Here is a 16,774-nt window from a genome sequence, read left to right on the forward strand (position 1 = left end):
ATAAGACGCATAAAATAAGATTGTTGGAGACAAATTAAGCTGTATAATCCCACCTTTTGTTTGTCTTTAATAGTGCAAAAGATGGGCACGGTGGCTCATGCCTGTAATCCCAGCACTTTGGGAGGCCGAGATGGGTGGATCACGAGGTCAGGAGATCGAGACCATCCTGGCTAACACAGTGAAACCCAGTCTCTACTAAGAATACAAAAATTAGCTGGGCATTGTGGCGGGCGCCTATAGGCCCAGTTACTGGACAGGGACTATAGGCAGGAGAATGGCGTGAACCTGGGAGGCGGAGCTTGCAGTGAGCCGAGATTGCGCCACTGCACTCCAGCCTGGGTGACAGAGCGAGACTCCGTCTCAAAAAAATAAAATAAAATAAAATTGCAAAAGAAAAGTAGAAAAACAGATAGCTCAGTAAACTAGTCAGATGTCCTAAAAAGGCAAACTAGAACAGGTTCTGATAGTGCCTCTGAATAAACTACCCATGACTACAGTGAATTTAAACCATTGCCTTTTGAAAAAAATTTATTCAGGAAGGGTTTAAACCCCAGACTTGTCATGAATAGGATTTAACTCAAAAAATAGGAAAAATAAGTGTTCAACTCAAGTTTTAGGGTAAAACTATTAGTTTATTAGACAATGAAGAATAAAAATTTGAAGACTAATAGGAAAATACCAAACTTATTTCAATAAAGTCTTGCTCTGTGTATATTTTATTAAAATATACTGTTCTTTATTTCTAACATACTCAGACATCATGTAGTAGAAAGAACAAATAATTTGGCATTTGAAGACTTAGGTATGAATTTTAGTTTTACCACTCACTAGCTATGCAACTTTGGAAAAAGGTAAAATTTGAGACTGTTTCTTCAATTATAAAATGGTGATGTTATCACATGTCTCAGAGTGTGCTTCAAATGAGGTATCACACAGAAAACCCCTTGTAAACTGTAAAAGTATCCTGAAATACCGATTTTCAGGGTAATTCTATTTCTGTACAAAGAGGGTAATTTGCTTTTACAAGTGTACTAATAGTCCTCTTAGTTATTCACATTCATGGTTACAGCTAAATTATTCAAAGATACCCATCCTCAACTGATAGCAGCTTACTCTCAAACTAAGCTAAATACTTAGCAAAAACCAAATATACTTGTTTAGTATGTTCTAGTTCATTTCCATATCTACTTATTCATTTAATTCATTTGCTGTTTAGAAGTTAAAATAGCATTACAATTCCCAATGAGGTATTCTGACCCCAGACAAAATAAATGTTTAAACCAGTGGTTGCTAATCAAAATTTAATATGTCAATTAATCCACAAACTACTAGGAACTTCAAGATAAAACTGTTCATAATTTGGCATTGTGAGAGAAAATCCTGGTTTGGGAAGATATGAAAGAAACAAACACAAAAATAGGATGTTTGAACTCTACAATAATTTGATTTTAAAATGAAACTCGAATTGTATCATTAATTTACCAGGAATTATGCCATGTTCTGGTTGTAAATAGAGTTCCTTACCCTCAGGGTTTCATAGTACAGAAAGGAAACACCATGTAAACAAGCAAGTTACAAGTATAACCACACTAAAGTGATTTAGTGTAATCATAAAAGTAAACACAACGTAAAAAGAAAATTGACGGTACCATTGAAGTTAGGGACAAGATGGAAAATCATCTCTGAGAAGTAAGGATGAGTAATCTGAAAGACTAGTATTAATCTTCCAGGTGAAAAAGGGAGGGGGAGGTCGGGCGCAGTGGCTCACGCCTGTAATTCCAGTACTTTGGGAGACTGAGGCCAGGGCTAGTAGTGAGGTCAGGAGTTCAAGACCAACCTGACCAACACAGTGAAACACCATCTCTACTAAAAATACAAAAATTAGCTGGGTGTGGTGGCGTGTGTCTGTAATGCTAGCTACTTGGGAGGCTGAGGCAGGAGAATCGCTTGAACTCGGGAGGTGGAGGTTGCAGTGAGCCAAGAGTGCACCACTGCACTCCAGCCTGGCGACAGAGCAAGACTTAGTCTCAGAAAAAAAAAAAAAAAAAAGGAGTGGGAGAAGACAAGGACTCTAGGTAGAGAGCACAACACATGCAAGAGCTCTAAAGCAAAAAGGTATTTGAGAAAATGTAATTTAGTATTATGACGATATAGTATACAGTTGAGAACACAAAACAATGCTGAAGTATATTTTTTAACTAAGTTGGTCAACAAATATTTAAACAGCTATGCAGGTACTATTCTAGGCAACTAACATTAAAAAAAAAAAAAAAAAAAAAAAAAGCCGGGCATGGCTCATGCCTGTAATCCTAGCACTTTGGAGGCTGAGGTGGGTGGATTACCTGAGGTCAGGAGTTCAAGACCAGCCTGGCCAACATGATGAAACCCAGTCTCTACTAAAAATACAAAATTAGCCGGGCATGGTGGTATGCACCTATAATCCCAGCTACTGGGGAAGCTGAGGCAGGAGAACCGTTTGAACCCAGGAGGTGGAGGCTACAGTGAGCCGAGATCATGCCACTGCACTTCAGCCTAGGTAACAGAGGGAGACTCCATCTCAAAAAATAAATAAATAAATAAAAGCCCATTGAAGAGTGTACATTTCAACAAAGGGAGAAAGAGAAAAAGCAATAAACATAATAAGTAAGTGATATCATATATTAAGGGCTAGACACAACACGGAAAAAATGTTTAACAGCACATTTTGTTTCCAAGTCCTTATACTACACACTGTCACACACTGGAGGGGAGGTGGAAGTGGAGGTGAGAAAGGGAAGGGTGTATGCTAAGACATACACATCACTCAGAAAGCCCCATGCTCTCAGCAGTTCTAATCAGGATCCATTTTGTAAGTCTGAAACATGATTTTGGCTGTCACAATGACAGCAAATGCTACTGATATACAGTGGGCAAAGACTAAAGATGCTAGATGTGCTGGGACAACAGGCACACATCCCCCAACTTTCCACTGTCCAGTCATGTAGGCAAAAAACCTAGAATCGAATTCCATTTTACATATAAACACAAAAGTATGTTTTGTACCATTTTAATGTACAATCGATTTTCCAAGAATGTAATTCATGTGAATAAAGAAAAGGTGGTATTTTGTCCCGGTAGGAATTTTACCAAAAGTCATTCATTTCAGAAAGTCACATAAAAACATCATTTATTGTATTTAAGTAAACATTACAACACATCTACATCATTCTGCAGCGTAACTGTACATTCACAACAAAACTATGTATATTTATGAATATACTGGTACTTTATTACTTCTGGTATAGTAGGACCTGAGTATTTACGGGTTTAAATAATATTATAAATTAGCTTCATGTCTTTCTCCTTTATTACAGTTGGGGCATTATGTGTACTTTTTAAAAGTTACATGTGAGTACAGTTAACTTATCTATGAATGCCACTTCAAGATAGTCAAAAAAGTGCCACAAAATATCTATTATAAGTAGAGTGTGTGAGTCTGATAGGGTTAGGAAACCACAAACTGAAACAACTCAACCTTCTGGTCAACTGGGAGCCCCAGAACCTCTTTCTATCCCTAAAACAATGTGAAACCGAAATTTGATTTTCTGATACCTCCAAAACCCTCAGTTCAAAAAATACTTCCTTCTGTCACTGTGACAATTTACTAAATGCCAAAAAGTACACTGCTCAGATCAATCACAAATTCTCAATTATTCATTTTAAAGCCCAGTGACAATGTATTTGTACTTGTCCCTGGAGAGATTAGAACTGCCACAATCCAGAATACCAGACACCAGTACTTTAAAAGCAATATTTTACTAAATTGTGCTTCAATTTCAAACAACAAGCCTTCCCCTTTGCTCTAGATGCGTTCTCATGAAATCATGAAAGACACAAAACATTAAATACAACTGTCTAACTGCTGCCTGAAGAGTTCTGGTGATGTGTACTATTTCACTGCCAGAGTTAATTTCACTATTAGACAAAACTAATTGTTAGGCAATTCTTTCCTAATTTTGAGGGGAAAAAATCTGCCTCTACTTGAAACAAAAAAGGGTAACACTATCAACAAAGACATACCTTTGACTTGCAAACAGCTATCATGTCCTTCTTAGGTATTCCAAAATTCCTACATTCCAATTTTTCTCCAAAAGGAGAAAAAAAAGTAGAAGAAAATGCCCAAATACTACCCAAAACCCAAGATTTTGATGTAGACTTTTTTGGTTTTATTTTGTTTTGCTCTTTGTATTCTGGCAAACTTCTAGCCCCATTAGAACTTGATGAGATTTAAAACATTCAATTCCTTTTAAAGACCCCTCGTGTACTATTTTTGTAACCAACTTTATCCTTATTCATTATTTGGTATGTCAAGTTTCACTGCATCCTCCCTCCCAAGATTAATCAAAGCTCTGCATTTCTGTAGCCTCTAGTAACTTCAGAAAGTTTCTAAAATGTTATTTCACAGTGTATCTGGGCCTCATCAGTGTAGAATGTAACATACTATGGCAACTGAGATTCCTAGAATGGAATCTACTTTAATTTCACAAACACAATCATAAAAACACTAAAATATATAATTTTTAAATTTAACACACTTGTATAGCATAAGAGGTGAGCCTGAATTCTCAGTAAAGACCAAAAAACAGACTTCATATGTTAATTTATTAAAAATAAATAGTAAATTAATCAGTGCTTATCAAATTTGAAAATAAAACTCTAAAATACAAGGCTATGTAGTCGGGCACAGTGGCTCACACCTGTAATCCCAGCACTTTGGGAGGCCGAAGCAGGCAGATCACAAGGTCAGGAGATACAGACCACCCTGGCTAACACGGTGAAACCCCGTCTCTATTAAAAATACAAAAAATAAGCCGGTTGTGGTGGCGGGAGCCTGTAGTCCCAGCTACTTGAGAGGCTGAGGCAGGAGAATTGCTTGAACCTGGGAGGCAGAGGTTGCAGTGAGCTGAGATCATGCCACTGCACTCTAGCCTGGGTGACAAGAGCGAGAATCTGTCTCAAAATAATAATAAAGAATATACAATATAAGGCTATACACACAATTTTGTTTTTAAAAAGTGGGAGTTTGGAGATCTGACTCTGATACCTTATATTACAGTTGGCAACCCGGCCTCTCCAGTTTTCAGTTTTCCTCAATAAAAAATGACAAGAATGAACTAAAGATTATCTGCAGGTTTCTTCCAAGAAAAGATTCCATGATTTTATACTCAAACAAAGAGGGATTTTCTTTTTTCATAACAGAAAAGCCAGGGCACAGTTAGATTAAAAGGGATATGAAGAGCAGCCTTTACTTTTTCTGGAGTTTTTTTTTTTTTGCTTGTTTGGCTTTTGCCCCCTAGAGACAGGGTTTTGCTATGCTGCACAGGCTGGTCTCAAACCTCAAACTCACAGACTCAAGTAATCCTCCAGCTTCAGCCTACTGAGGAGCTGGGACTACAGGTGTACGGCACCACATCTGGCTCTGTAGTGAGTTTTTAATGTGATAATGCATTCTCATTGCCCTTGCAAACTATTAAACATTGCCATAAAATGATTGATGGTCACAAGAGTGAAAGTAATTTTGCATTCATGCTTCTAATTAAGTACTATGATGTTTACCCTTTTAAAGTATGGTACAAATCATAAAGAGCTATCTGAGTCTAGAAGATCTTTAAGGTTTCTTCTCACTATTAAATTCAATTTATTTACTCTTCACTGTAGATGAGAATGCCTAAACTGAGGGTCAGTAAAAGATATTTCTGGATAGAGTAAATGAGCTAAGAACCCATGGTGTGAGACAGCATAATCTGAAAGTCCAAGGGAGCAAGAACTATCTCTGGAAAGCACATGCAAAGTTACAAAAATGATCAGGAGTTTTACAAAGACTGAGATATCCTCTGGATTGGTTGGGGTTCATTTATATGCCTCCCAAGGTGATAAGATGGCCCAAGAAGTCCACTAGGACGTATTTAAATGACAACTTCTCAATCCTGACATAACAAAGTGAGGCTATTCAGATATGGATGAGGTGTTATCCCGGCCCATAAGAATAGTTGAAATTATTATTCAAAATTGCTGTCACGTAATTACTTGGAGATCCTGGGTACCATCTTTCACGGCATACCTTCGAAGTAGTATTGTCCAGACAGGCCAGATGCCTTCCTGATAAAAAGGGCTTTATTTGCTTCAGATTCTTAGAGGCAGTAACAGCCTTGCCTTGGAGCTATCCATGGTGCTTGCCTCAGACTCAGCCCATCACTTGCAGCAGCTGGTGCATTCACTTTCCTATTACAGGGCTGCTCAAGATGTATCTGACCGGTCACCCACATTGTGGCCGGTGACAATCATGGCAATATCACAGGCCACCCCGAATCTGTCTATTCCACTTTGCCTGTGCCCAGACCCACAATAACCTTACTTTGTAGTTTGTTTGGATATCCAGATAGCCCAGCTTTGCATCCCAGGCCTGCTACACAAAGCCCTTTCTGTGGACAAAGTACACCTTCTGGGAGATTACTGGCATACTCTGGGTAAAAAATTACAGCTCCTTGGAAATAATTCTCACATATAATAGCTCACATGAGTTTTAATACCTTATTGCTACAATATTTACCATTCCGAAATGATTTTAAATGATTTTAAATTTTGCTTTTTTTTTTTTTTTGAGATGTAGTTTCACTCTTGTTGCCCAAGCTGGAGTGCAATGGTGCGATCTCATCTGACCGCAATCTCCGCCTCCTGGGTTCAAGCAATTCTCCTGCCTCAGCCTCCCAAGTAGCTGGGATTATAGGCGCGCGCCACCACACCTGCTAATTTTTTGTATTTTTAGTAGAAACAGGGTTTCACCATGTTAGTCAGACTAGTCTTGAACTCCTGACCTCAGGTGATCCACCTGCCTTGGTCTCCCAAAGTGCTGGGATTACAGGCGTGAGCCACCGCACCTGGCTTTTGCTATGTTTTCTTGACTCACACTGGGACAAGTAAAGAAGTTAATTCTGGAGTGACTTGTGGGTTTCAGTGAGTCCAGCAACCTCTAGAAATTATGCAACTATTTAGACATATGTATGTTATCCTGGGAAAGCAGGTGTTGAGATTCTCATCCTTAAACAGCTAAGAACCAGAGATCAATACAATGATGATGCCCAAATAATGATCACTACCCCAGATTTAGGCACTCAACCTTTATATCCAACTGACTACAAATTTAGCATGTCCAAAATGAAACTCATTTTCCTACTTACTACCGTAACATATTCCTCTCCTAATTCTCACCATCTCAGAAGATGATACCACCTGGCCAAAAAGGCATAAATCCTGTGAATCATGCTTGATTATAATGATCACCATGACTCTTTCCTTTTCTTTAGTCTCCCTTATCCCATCAATCACCATTAGCTTTCTGAAAGCCTAAGAAATTCTTAAAAACACCCCTAAGGCAAAAGAAGCATGTGTTCAATAATCACTTTCCAGGTGGTAAAGACCTCCCAATATTAATAGATCTCATAGGCTGAAAACTTCCCATTGGACCACAACTTTTTTTTTTTTCTTTTTTTGAGACAGAGTCTCGCTCTGTCGCCTAGGCTAGAGTGCAGTGGCCGGATCTCAGCTCACTGCAAGCTTCGCCTCCCAGGTTCACGCCATTCTCCTGCCTCAGCCTCCCGAGCAGCTGGGACTACAGGCGCCTGCCACCTCACCCGGCTAGTTTTTTGTATTTTTTAGTAGAGACTGGGTTTCACTGTGTTAGCCAGGATGGTCTCGATCTCCTGACCTCGTGATCCACCCATCTCGGCCTCCCAAAGTACTGGGATTACAGGCTTGAGCCACCGCGCCCGGCCAGCTTTTTATTTTTAATATAAAGCCTAACATGTTTCATCATTCCTCCTTCCTCTAATACCTATGAATATGCTAGAGAATGTAACTCTTCATTCTTCTGAAATTATGGAATGTGTCAAAACAGTTTTTCTTCAACAAAACGACAAGTGGTGGGAGTGGGGGGCTATTTCTGTACAACCACTCTTATATGGAATACCTTTAATTTCTATCTCAACAGTCCCAGGGATCATAGCACTACTATCCAGTGAAGGCAGCTGCTCTCCAATTTCCAGAGAATAACAGGAGCTTTGTTTTTTTCATGTAATACCATATCTTTACCCAGAAGTCAACAGGACAGATGGTACTGCAAAAACAAATGCCAAATCAGAATTGAAAAACATACAAGTCAGAATCACTGACATTCCTGACTGCTGACAGTATTTTAAAATTTAGTGAGAATAGCAGGTGATAAGAAGGCTAGGTCTCAAAAGTAAAATCTGAAGACCCTACATAAATGTGTTTGATTCTTTACAGAGTTTAAAAGACTTTCTGAACATGCACTATCTGAATTTAGGTGGCAGTCATTCCTTAAATACACAGCAAGATGTCCAGAAACATACAATGAGCATCTCTCATTTTTCACACACTGCCACTAAAGATTAGAAAGTTCACATTGATTCATTGATGAATTTATTTTTATTTTTTTCCTTTATTTTTTTTGAGACAGAGTTTTGCTCTTGTCACCCAGACTGGAGTGCAATGGCGCAATCTCGACTCACTGCAACCTCCACCTCCCAGTTGGTGGTTTCAAGTGACTATCCTGCCTCAGCCTCCAGAGTAGCTGGATTACAGGCGCCCGTCACCATGTTTTTAGTAGAGACGGGGTTTCACCATGTTGGTCAGGCTGGTCTCGAACTCCTGATCTCGGGTGATCCGCCCGCCTAAGCCTCCCAAAGTGCTGGGATTACAGGCATGAGCCACTGCTCCTGGCAATTCATTGATGAATTTATTTTAGGACCACCTACTGACATACCCTGTGCTTATTAACGCTTTGTAAACTAATGGCAAACTTTAAAATGTGCTGTACAGATTTTATTTTGCATTTATTACTAAAAACCTAGGGAGGCCAAATTTTTGTTTACAGGATAGTAGGTTCAACTTCACAGCAATTTTTTTTCCTAATTATTGCCAGTTATTGATGTAAGAGAATAAATCATTAAGTAGCTATAGGCAAGGCCAACAATATGCTTATAACTGTAAAGAACAAACAAAATGAAGGAATATCCAGACTTGGAATACCCTATATAGTTCTAACAGCTGCTTGTGAAAAAAAAAACATACTGGTAGCTGGGCGCGGTGGCTCACGCCTGTAATCCCAGCACTTTGGGAGGCCGAGGCAAGCAGATCATGGGGTCAGGAGATCGAGAACATCCTGGTCAACATAGTAAAACCCCTTCTCTACTAAAAATACAAAAAAATTAACCGGGTGGGGTGGCGGGCGCCTGTAGTCCCATCTACTCAGGAGGCTGAGGCAGGAGAATGGCGTGAACCCGGGAGGCGGAGGTTGCAGTGAGCCGAAATCGCGCCACTGCACTCCAGCCTGGGCTACAGAGCGAGACTCTGTCTCAAAAAAAAAAAAAAAAGACATAATAGCTCTGGGAAAGGATTGTAAAGAAGACAAAAAGTCAACAAGTGCCTCAGCTGTTTATAATAGACTACAAAACGATTCAAAGACAATTTGTTACCTTACCTCTCTACCATTACAAAATGACCAAAATTAAAAGCAACCATCTTTTAACAGGGTCTTTCACAGAGCGTAAGTTTTCATTTTGATAAAGTCCAATTAATTTTTTAATAAGTAATGCATTTGGTGTTATGTTTAAAAGTTCTTCACCAAGCCCAAGGTTCTGCAGATTTTCTCCTGTTTTATTCTAAAAGTTTTATTTTATGATAAAATCTATGATCCATTTTGAGTTACTTTTTGTATAAGGTATGAGATCAAGGTTCATCTTAAACTGTGGTTAAGAGGATGAAAAGGCAAGTTACAGATTAGAAGAAAATATCTGCAAATACTTATCTTACAAAGGGCTCATATTTAAAAACATATAAAGAGCTTTTGGCTGGGCACGGTGGCTCACGCCTATAATCTCAACACTTTGGGAGGCCAAGGTGGGCAGATCACCTGAGGCCAGGAGATTGAGACTGGCCTGGCCAACATGGCGAAACTCCATCTTTACAAAAAACACACACAAAAAATTAGCTGGGCATGGTGGTGCACACCTGTAATCTCAGCTATTTGGGAGGCAGAGGGCCGAGAATCTCTTGAGCCTAGGAGGCAGAGGTTGCAGTGAGCTGATATCACACCACTGCACTCCAGCCCAGGTGACACAGCAAAACTCTGTCTCAAAAAATAAAATAAGCCTGGCGCAGTGGCTCACACCTGTAATCTCAGCACTTTGGGAGGCTTGAGGTGGCAGGACTGCCTGAGGTCAGGAGTTTGAGACCAGCCTGACTAACATGGTAAAACCCCATCTCTACTAAAAATACAAAAATTAGCCAGGCATGATGGTGGGTGTCTGTAATCCTAGCCACCTGGGAGGCTGAGATAGGAGAATTGCTTGAACCTGGGAGGCGGAGGCTGCAGTAAGTTGAGACTGGGCCATCACACTCCAGCCTTGCCAACAAGAGTGAAACGCATCTCAAAAATAAAATAAAATAAATTTAAAAATATATATATAAAGAGCTTTTAAAACACCACAGTAAAGAAGCAAACACTCCAATTAGAAAGTGGGCAAAAGGACAGGAAGAAATATTTCACCAAAGAGAAAATACGGATGGCAAATAAGGAAGATTTTCCGGCCAGGTGCAGTGGCTCACACAGGTAATCCCAATACTTTGAAAGGCTGAAGCGGGAGTATGGCTTACACTTAGGAGTTCGAGACCAGCCTGAGAAACATGGTGAAACCCCATTTCTACATGGCCAGACATGGTGGCACACGCCTGTAGTCCCGCCACTTGGGAGGCTGAGACAGGACTGCTTGAGCCCAGGAGACAGAGGTTGCAGTGAACTGAGATCACGCCACAGCACTCCAGCCTGGGTGACAGTGCAAGACTGTCTCAAAAGGATACATAAGCCTGTAATCCCAGCACTTTGGGAGGCCGAGGCAGGTAGATCACGAGGTCAGGAGATTGAGACCATCTTGGCTAACACGGTGAAACCCTATCTCTACTAAAAACACAAAAAATGAGTTGGGCATGGTGGCGGGCGCCTGTAGTCCCAGCTACTTGGGAGGCAGAGGCAGGAGAATGGCATGAATCACGGGAGGCGGAGCTTGCAGTGAGCCAAGATCACGCCACTGCACTCCTGCCTGGGCGACAGAGTGAGATTCCGTCTCAAAAATAAAAATATTCTCAACATTATCAATCATTAGGGAAATGCAAATTAAGACCATGACGAGATATTACTACACATCTACTAAAACAGCTAAAATAAAAAAATAACAGTATCAAATGGCAATGAGGATGCAGAGAAACAATGTCTCATACATTACTGGTAGAAAAGTAAAATGATACCACACCACTCTGGAAAAGCTTGTCAGTTTATGCATTTACCATACGATCCTGCAATTGCACTCCTGGGCATTTAGCTCAGAGATATGAAAAGTTATGTCCTCACACACCTGTACATGATTGTCCATAGTATGTTATATTAGCCAAAAACTAGAAGCAACCAAAATGCCCAACAGGTGAACGGTTAAACAAGTTGTGGTACATCCACACCATGAAATACAACTTAGTAATAAAAAGGAACAAACTACTGATACATGCAACAACGTGGATGGATCTCAAAAGTATTATGCTGAGTGATAAAAACCAATCTCAAAAAGTCACATACTGTATGATTCCATTCATATAACATTATAAAAAATGACAAAATTATAGAGATGGAGAACAGATTAGTGGTTGCCAGGAGTTAGGGATACCTGATGGGGGGAGGGGCTGGGTACATGGGACTATAAAGAGGGACTATGAGAGAGATCTTTGTGGTGACAGAATAGTTCTGTATCTTGACAGTGGTGGTAATGGTTACACAAATATACATGTGATAAAATGATACAGAAATAGATACATACTTATACCAAGATCAATTTCCTTGTTTTGATATTGTATTGTAACTATATAAGATGTAACCTATGAGGGAAACTGGGTGAAGTGTACACATGGACCTGTCTTTGCAACTTCTTGTGAATCTATATAATTATTTCAAAATAGACGTTTTTAAAAATGCAATTGACATAATTCAAAAGTATAGAAAAAATTGGAGAAATTTATGAATTTGTTGAAAAGGGTGATGTTGTAATGCTAAATGCAAACCAAAGAGGGATGGGGTGGTCACAGTGCAGTCTAGAAATACGGCTGGAGAGTTTGTCCAACCCTCCAAAATAGATAGTTCAGTCAAACATGTACTGAGTACCTAGGATTTGCAAGACAAAGTGTTACTTCTGAATTAATTTACTCTCTAATATGACAAGATAGACTATTATTAAAGACCTCTGCAAAAGCAGTTCCCTTTGCCTTGTTTGCTCTTCTTCTTTCACTTTTTCTAGTTAGTTCTTATTTATCCTTGAACTCTCAGCTCAGCGTCACTTCTTCAGGGAAACCTTCCCTAGTTCTTCTGATTGCCCTCCATATTAGATCAGTTTCCTCTGTGACATGTTTGAACAGCACCCTATATACTTCATTCATAATACTAATCACCATTCACAAACTGTGATTATTTGATATTTATTTTTCCCACTAGGCTGACATTTCCAGAAGGACAGAGTAGCTTATGGCTGTATTCTCAAACTCAACACCATGCCTGCCCAGCAAATGGCAGAAGCTCAAAGTAGATGTACAGAATACATACATGCAAAGCTAAAATTCATATGTACAAATGAGTAAGAAGAATAAGATTTACTGGAGTTTGGAAGAATCCTGTATCACTCCAACCTGAGAAAGCCAGTTTATAAAGGATAGAAGGCTCATGTAGAAGATAAAGAATCTCCGCCAGGTGCTGTGGCTCATGCCTGCAATCCCAGCACTTTGGGAAGCCAAGGTGGGTGGATCATTTGAGGTCAGGAGTTCGAGACCAGCCTGGCCAACAAGGTGAGACTCCGTTGCTACTAAAAATACAAAAAATTAGCTGGGCATGGTGGCAGGTGCCTGTAATTCCAGCTACTCAGGAGGCTGAGGCAGGAGAATCTCTTGAACTGAGGAGGCGGAGGTTGCAGTGAGCCAAGATAGCGCCACTGCACTACAGTCTGGGCAACAAGAGCAAAACTCCATCTCAAAAAACAAAAAAGAAGATAAAGAAGAAAATAAAGAATCTCAACTCTGAAGCTGAATATAAACTTGGGCCTTTAGGCAAAACAAACTCAATAAAGAAAAGAAACCGAGGAGCAGCTGTGCAGAGTTCTTTAGGAAAATTAATGTAGACATTGGGCTTGCACTGAGGGGGTAAGACACTAGAGACAGTAAAAATAACTAAAAGGACGCTGTGGTAGTGCAGGCACAAAACAACAAGGTCCTGAATGAGGGTGGTCATGGGAACAGAAAGATACGAGAAACACTAAGAATAAAGAAGCAACAGAGCTTAACAACTGATAGATATAGGGGGATGAAAGAAGGAAGAACCAGAGATTATTCAGGAGGTTTAACAGTGACTCATCAGTAAAAGATAATACCATTAACAGAAATTGGGAAGTCATAACTAATTCCCCTTAGGAGAAGGAATATGCTTTGCTGGAAGCGATGGGTGTCATCCACACACAATTTAAGATACAAGACTAGATGTAGAAGAAAGTCAAGGTTGGCAATGTAGATGTGTGAACTGATCAGTTAAGGTTATAAGAAAATCAATGAGATCTCCCAAGGAGAAGGTATAAAGAGACTCAAATGGAAATCCTTTAAAACAACTTGAAGGCCTCCTTGCTGAAATTATGTTTATCAAGTTACACCGTCATTCAGACTAGGAGCTCCTTAAACACATTTCTGATCTCATCCTTGCATTCTCTAAGGTATACAATGCAGAGCTTGTACATAACTGGTACATTGTAGCTTATTAAAGGAATCAACCATTCAAGATAATTTCTGATGAATACTTCCTGTTCTAGTTTGCGTTTCAAAACGTGGTGCTCTGGGTAGTACTTTGAAAGGTACAGGTTTTACTTTAAATTAGTAAAATCAGTGAATTTAAACATTTTAAATCATTTACCCAAAAGATCCTACTTCCCCCCCCCAAAAAAAAAGCCCCTAATTAGACTAGGGCTAAAGGCAAATTGTAAATAGAAGTATTGATAGAAAATACTCTTCAAGAAGTTTTTGAATAAGCAGAAAATATTATTTACCAAGGAAGTGAAACAAATGAAAACTTTCAATCATATGCATTACACAAGTTGACAACATCCAAAAAGTAAGCTTCAGGTGAACTGAAGAATAAATGAAACCTAAATGCATAATTAAAGGGGAACTGAGAACAGCCAAGACACACACTTTTTTTTTTTTTAATTTTTTAACATAATGAGGTAAAAGTCATTGGCCTGCACTCCCACAAAATATTCCTGGGTATTACAGTCAGTGATGGAGTAACAGGCTAATCTGATATAATACTTAGGTAAACGGTATTTCCTTAGTTGCAGTTTAAAAATAAGAAAAAACGACTGCTAAAATGGATCGGGGGAAAAATCTGTTGACAGGCTCACAAAATTAAATTATTATTGTATTGACAACTTACGCCTTTTCAAGGTTGAGGTCTGCCACACCGCTCTAACCCTGAATCATAAGCAAATGTCCTAGCTGCTTTCAGATAGGTGTTTGTGGGACAAGACAGAGAAAAGAAAAGAAACCGGTTGTAGTTACAAGACTCTAGGAACCCGACAAGTCATTTATAATCCAACGACCCTCTCAGTATCAGACGGGCTTCCACAAGTCTAAAAGATGGTCAATTAGTATTTGCCTGCTTGTTTCCAACAATAGCAAATGAACCATTGGTAAACTGACCATTCTCAGAGTCGGACAGCTCGAATTTGTTGCAAAATCCTTCGAAGTTATCTCCCAGTAACTTTCATTCCTGGTCCTGGTTCAAGAGCAACATAGTGAAAGGTGAAAGTCGTCTTTTTCTTTAAAAAAAACTTTTTTTAAAAAAAAACAAAACAGGTTTTACTTCCTCGCATGTCAATACGTTCCCTTCTTTCAACAATGGGGAAATCTCTCCCCCTTTTCCCCCCTTCAATGTTTGACTCCCCTTAAAGAAAAACGGAATACCAGGCACAGGGAACATAGAGTTCCTTTGACTCAGAGCCGCGACCTCTGAGCAGAGCGGAGGAAAGGGGCTTAAATAACCACACACACTAGGAAGAGTCGCAGCTGATACGAATCACCATTGCCAAAAAGCAAACAGCTTCAGCCGGTGCCCAGGTGCTGGGACGCAATAGAAGTCGCACAGACTTGGCCTGGCAGCTCTGAGGAAATGGGGGCCAAGGAGCCTGCACCTCTTCTTGCCAAAGCCCGGGAGAGCTGAGTGAGCTTTCGTTCCCAGGCCGGCTGCAAGCCCGGCGCTTCACAAGGCAGAGCGCTCGGCCCCCGGGAAGCGGCATCTCTAAGAGGAAGGCTCAGTGAAACGCTTGGCAAAGTCCAAGCCGCGCCGCCGGGCCAGTTGTCTGTAAGCCCAGCTACCCCGCCTGCCAGACGCCATCCTGGAAACCCGCACCGGCAGGAGCTCCCGGAGTTGGAAATGTCTTTGGCTCGGCCGGGGTCCCCTCTGCCCGTCTATCCCGCCTGTCCACCCTCGCTCACTCCCTGGCCCAAGACTGAGCCGGGGACCACCCCAGGGGGTGGTGCCCAGGAGGCACACCACGCTTGGGGGAATGGTGGAGACCGGGATGGGGCTCCCTGGAGGGCGGGCGGGCGGCCGCAGCGGGTCACTCACCGAAAGGACGCTCATGCGGATTGGGGTCTCCAACAGGCACGCCATCTTGAGCCTTCCCACCCGGCTGCTGCAGGCGCCGGCGCGGGGGCCGGCACTTTCGACAGCCAACTATTGGCCAACGCTAGTCATCGCTCCCTAAAGACAGCCGGATAGACGAGAACTGGTCACGCTCTGGACACCGCTCAAGTACCAGAAAGGCCCGCAGAAAGAAGGGCAAAAGGGAATCGCGTCAGGGGCTGTCCTACGAATCGTTCTCTCAGAAACAGCAGCTACTCTGAGCCTGGTTTAGAGGTGGGAGCGGGCAGCGGTTTCCGCATGCGCAAAGAAGATCTGCCGGCCCCACCTGCCGCTCGCGGTGGGCGGGGCCCTAGAGGCGGAGTCTCGCCCTGGCGCTACGAGCTCTACCGACTGATAAATTGCAGTTTGTGGGTTCCCGTATTCATATTTGGAAAAAGTAGTACGTGGAGCCATATACATAGTTTGAAGTTCACTTTCATATTCATTCTCTCTCTCTCTGCACCAAACTCCCGGCGTCGTTATCTCCATTTTATAGGTGGGGAAATTGCGATCCCAGAACCTTTGTCAACCATAAGAGTGATTGTTTCACGATTCAGTACAGAAGTGTGACTTGCCTTAGCTTGTGTGTCGGTCCCGTTTATTCTGGTGTAGTGTTGAGAATAGCCAGAATGCTTGGGCTTCTTCCTAGCTACTTCTCAGCTGCTTTACCCTGGGTAAGTTATCTAACCTTATGTTTTGAGTTTCCTCATCTGTAAAATAAAGGTTAATGAGGATAAAGGAGTCAACAAATGTGAAGCGCTAAGAAAAAAGCTAAAACATGGAAAGCGTTATACATATGTGTTAATATTTCTCCAGCTTCTGAGTTAAGTGGGGAAAATGGGGGCAAATATCTAAATATTTCACACTAAAACACTCTGATAACCGAAGCCAAATAAAAGTATGCTTTTAATTATAGTTGATTAATTCAGCTGTCCTACTACTTTGTGTGTGTGTGTGTGT

General features: G+C 40.9%; 1 protein-coding gene across 9 annotated transcripts in view; it reads right to left on the bottom strand.

Annotated features, from left to right (window-relative positions):
- The window catches only part of ARMC8 (armadillo repeat containing 8), a 113,285-nt gene extending 97,176 nt beyond the window's left edge, over positions 1 to 16,109 (bottom strand). For 4 of the 9 annotated variants that reach the window (XM_009201644.2, XM_021934823.2, XM_009201640.2 and 1 more), the window contains exon 1: positions 15,758 to 16,104. In XM_009201644.2, the coding sequence (XP_009199908.1) occupies positions 15,758 to 15,802 (45 nt within the window). In that variant the 5' untranslated portion in view covers positions 15,803 to 16,104. Of the gene's footprint in view, positions 1 to 14,829; positions 14,906 to 15,757 lie in introns of all 9 variants that reach the window. The other 5 variants (XM_003895051.4, XM_017955853.3, XM_003895053.4 and 2 more) reach the window with 5 other exon arrangements.
- Positions 16,110 to 16,774: the final 665 nt, after the last annotated feature.

Source organism: Papio anubis, chromosome 2 (assembly GCF_008728515.1).
Source record: "Papio anubis isolate 15944 chromosome 2, Panubis1.0, whole genome shotgun sequence".
NCBI lineage: Eukaryota > Metazoa > Chordata > Mammalia > Primates > Cercopithecidae > Papio > Papio anubis.